We start from the raw sequence: 3,178 nt of genomic DNA on the forward strand, positions 1-3,178 counted from the left end.
ATAGACAGGTGAGTTAGAAAAATGCTCCGCCCCCTCTTTATTTGAGTCTTGTCTGTGGCTCAAGTGCTAGCCTAGAACTTCAGAGACCCTCCCAGAGCCTCGGCTCTCATCAGTAAAATGAGAGTCATGTTGGCATCTCTGTTGGCTGCCTCATCAGAGGGTTTTAGGAGTCACATGAGGGAGTAGATCTTGAAAGGCTTTATAAACCAAAGCTCTCTAAAGAAATAAGAATGGTCATTTTTACCATTATAATAGAATTGTAATAGCATGTTGGAGAGATGACCTGTTTTTGTTTTTTACCAGAGCTGTTTCCTTTGTAAGCTTTTCAGAATAATGTTGGAGTGCTTGTAGACCTGTTGGAGTCTGGAAATAATCCATAATGGGCAAAGAAATGGAGAGAGTCAGTGGGCATAAGGACTTTTAAAATTGCAGATAATTATCCCAGAGTTGAAAATGGCTGGGGAGCAGAGCTTGGGAAAAGGGTGGGCAGGGGATTACATATAATAACGTAATATTATGTAAATATTACATAATATAATGTAATAATTAGATATTATAAGGTATTAAATTTATTTTTGAGTTGTGTCCATTAATTTGTTTACTCTTCTAAATACTGTAATTCTCTGGATATAGACACTCAAAAGCATTTTTTGCTTTTCTTAGTCTTCCTGGCGATGGTGATGAAAAATATGAGAAGGCCACAATTAAAAGTGGAGATAAGATATTTTACAAATTCATGAAGAGAATTGCTGCTTGTCAGGAACAGATTTTGAGGTAAAGGCACATTTTCTTTTATTGTTCTTCTTAATTATAAGAGTAAGACATGTTAGTTTGGAAGATATTCGGAAATATGAGAAAACCAAAATCTGTAATAGTCCCCAAACCAAGAGGCTAATATTTTATTTTATTTTATTATTTTATTTCATTTTGTGTCATTTCATTTCATTATTTCATTTCATTTCATTTCATTGATTGAGAAAGAGAGCATAAGCAGGGGAGGGTCAGAGAGAAGTAGAGACAAAATCCTAAGCAGGCTCCATAACATCAGTGCAGAGCCTGATGATGTGGGGCTTGAACTCACAGACCATGAGATCATGACCTGAGCTGACACTTGTGCCACCAGGTGCCCTAAGAGGCTAAGATTTTAATATATTATGTGCACTTATTATGTTTTTAATAGTTTATTGTCAAGTTGGTTTCCAAATAACACCGAGTGCTCATCCCCACAAGTGCCCTCCTCCACGCCNGCAATTGTATGTTTTTAAAAACATAATTTAGGGGGCACCTGGCTGGCTCAGTCAGAAGAGCATGTAACTCTCGATCTGAGGGTTGTAAGTTCAAGCCCCATATTGGGTTGAATTACTTAAAAAGTAAAAAACAAACACAGGTGTGCTTGGGTGCTTTAGTCAGATAAGTGTCCAACTCTTTTTTTTTTAATCTTTTACTTTTGAGATTGAGAGCACAAGCAAGAGCAGGGGAGGGACAGAGAAAGAGGGCATGGGGAACAGAAGATCTGAAGCGGGCTGACAGCAGCAAACCTGACATGGGGCTTAAACTCACAAACTGTGAGATCATGACCTGCGCTGATGTTGGACGCTCAACTAGCTGAGCTACCCAGGCACCCCAAGTGTCCCAACTCTTGATCTCGGCTCAAGTCATGGTCTCACTCATGGTCTGTGAATTCAAGCCTGTTTGGAATTTTCTCTCCCTCACCTTCCTCCCCTACCCCATTCGTGCTCCCCCCCCACTCTCAAAACAAAGAAATAAACTTTAAAAAAAAAAACACATTATTTGAATCATTACATATAATTTTTTTAAATATTTTTATTAATTTCTAGGAGAGAGAGACAGCATGAGCAGGGGAGGGTCAGAGAGAGAGGGAGATACAGACTCTGAAATAGGCTCCAGGCTCTGAGCTGGCAGGCAGCACAGAGCCCGACGCGGGGCTCNTGAGAGTGCTGCTATGAACATTGGGGTACATGTGTGCACTTATTTTTTATGCATTTGGAAGCATTCATGTAGGTAAAAATTATGTTTTAATTTTATTTATTTTTTTAAGTTTATTTATTTTGAGAGAGAGTGAATGTGCGTGTGCACAGGGAGGGACAGAGAGTGAGAGAGAGAGGGAGAGAGAGAATCCCAAGCAGGCTCTGTGCTGTCAGTGGAGAGCTTGATGTGGAAATCAAGAGTCAGACACTTAGCCAACTGAGCCACCCAGGTGCCCTGCAATTGTATGTTTTTAAAAACATAATTTAGGGGGCACCTGGCTGGCTCAGTCAGAAGAGCATGTAACTCTCGATCTGAGGGTTGTAAGTTCAAGCCCCATATTGGGTTGAATTACTTAAAAAGTAAAAAACAAACACAGGTGTGCTTGGGTGCTTTAGTCAGATAAGTGTCCAACTCTTTTTTTTTTAATCTTTTACTTTTGAGATTGAGAGCACAAGCAAGAGCAGGGGAGGGACAGAGAAAGAGGGCATGGGGAACAGAAGATCTGAAGCGGGCTGACAGCAGCAAACCTGACATGGGGCTTAAACTCACAAACTGTGAGATCATGACCTGCGCTGATGTTGGACGCTCAACTAGCTGAGCTACCCAGGCACCCCAAGTGTCCCAACTCTTGATCTCGGCTCAAGTCATGGTCTCACTCATGGTCTGTGAATTCAAGCCTGTTTGGAATTTTCTCTCCCTCACCTTCCTCCCCTACCCCATTCGTGCTCCCCCCCCACTCTCAAAACAAAGAAATAAACTTTAAAAAAAAAAACACATTATTTGAATCATTACATATAATTTTTTTAAATATTTTTATTAATTTCTAGGAGAGAGAGACAGCATGAGCAGGGGAGGGTCAGAGAGAGAGGGAGATACAGACTCTGAAATAGGCTCCAGGCTCTGAGCTGGCAGGCAGCACAGAGCCCGACGCGGGGCTCGAACCCACGAACCGTGAGATCATGACCTAAGCGAAAGTCGGACGCTTAACCGACTAAGCCACCCAGGCGCCCCTGATCTATGGACATTTAATGTTGTTTCCAGACTCTTGCTCTTACACATTATGCTAGTGAACAGTTTGGCACCTAATATCATTTTGCACGTACACAGGTATAGCTGTGGGCTACGTTCCCTGAACTGCTGTAGTGAAGCAGAAGGCTGTATGGAGTTGTGATGCTGATGGATCTTACCA

At 41.6% G+C, this 3,178-nt stretch overlaps 1 protein-coding gene across 1 annotated transcript in view; it reads left to right on the forward strand.

Moving 5' to 3' along the window:
* The window catches only part of PDCD2L (programmed cell death 2 like), a 25,299-nt gene that overhangs the window by 3,518 nt on the left and 18,603 nt on the right, over positions 1 to 3,178 (forward strand). Inside the window, exon 5 of the mRNA XM_077754664.1 lies at positions 664 to 774. Coding sequence (XP_077610790.1) covers positions 664 to 774 — 111 coding nt within the window. The remainder of the gene's footprint in view (positions 1 to 663; positions 775 to 3,178) is intronic.

Source organism: Crocuta crocuta, unplaced genomic scaffold (genome assembly GCF_008692635.1).
Source record: "Crocuta crocuta isolate KB4526 unplaced genomic scaffold, BGI_CrCroc_1.0 scaffold121, whole genome shotgun sequence".
Taxonomy (NCBI): Eukaryota; Metazoa; Chordata; class Mammalia; order Carnivora; family Hyaenidae; genus Crocuta; species Crocuta crocuta.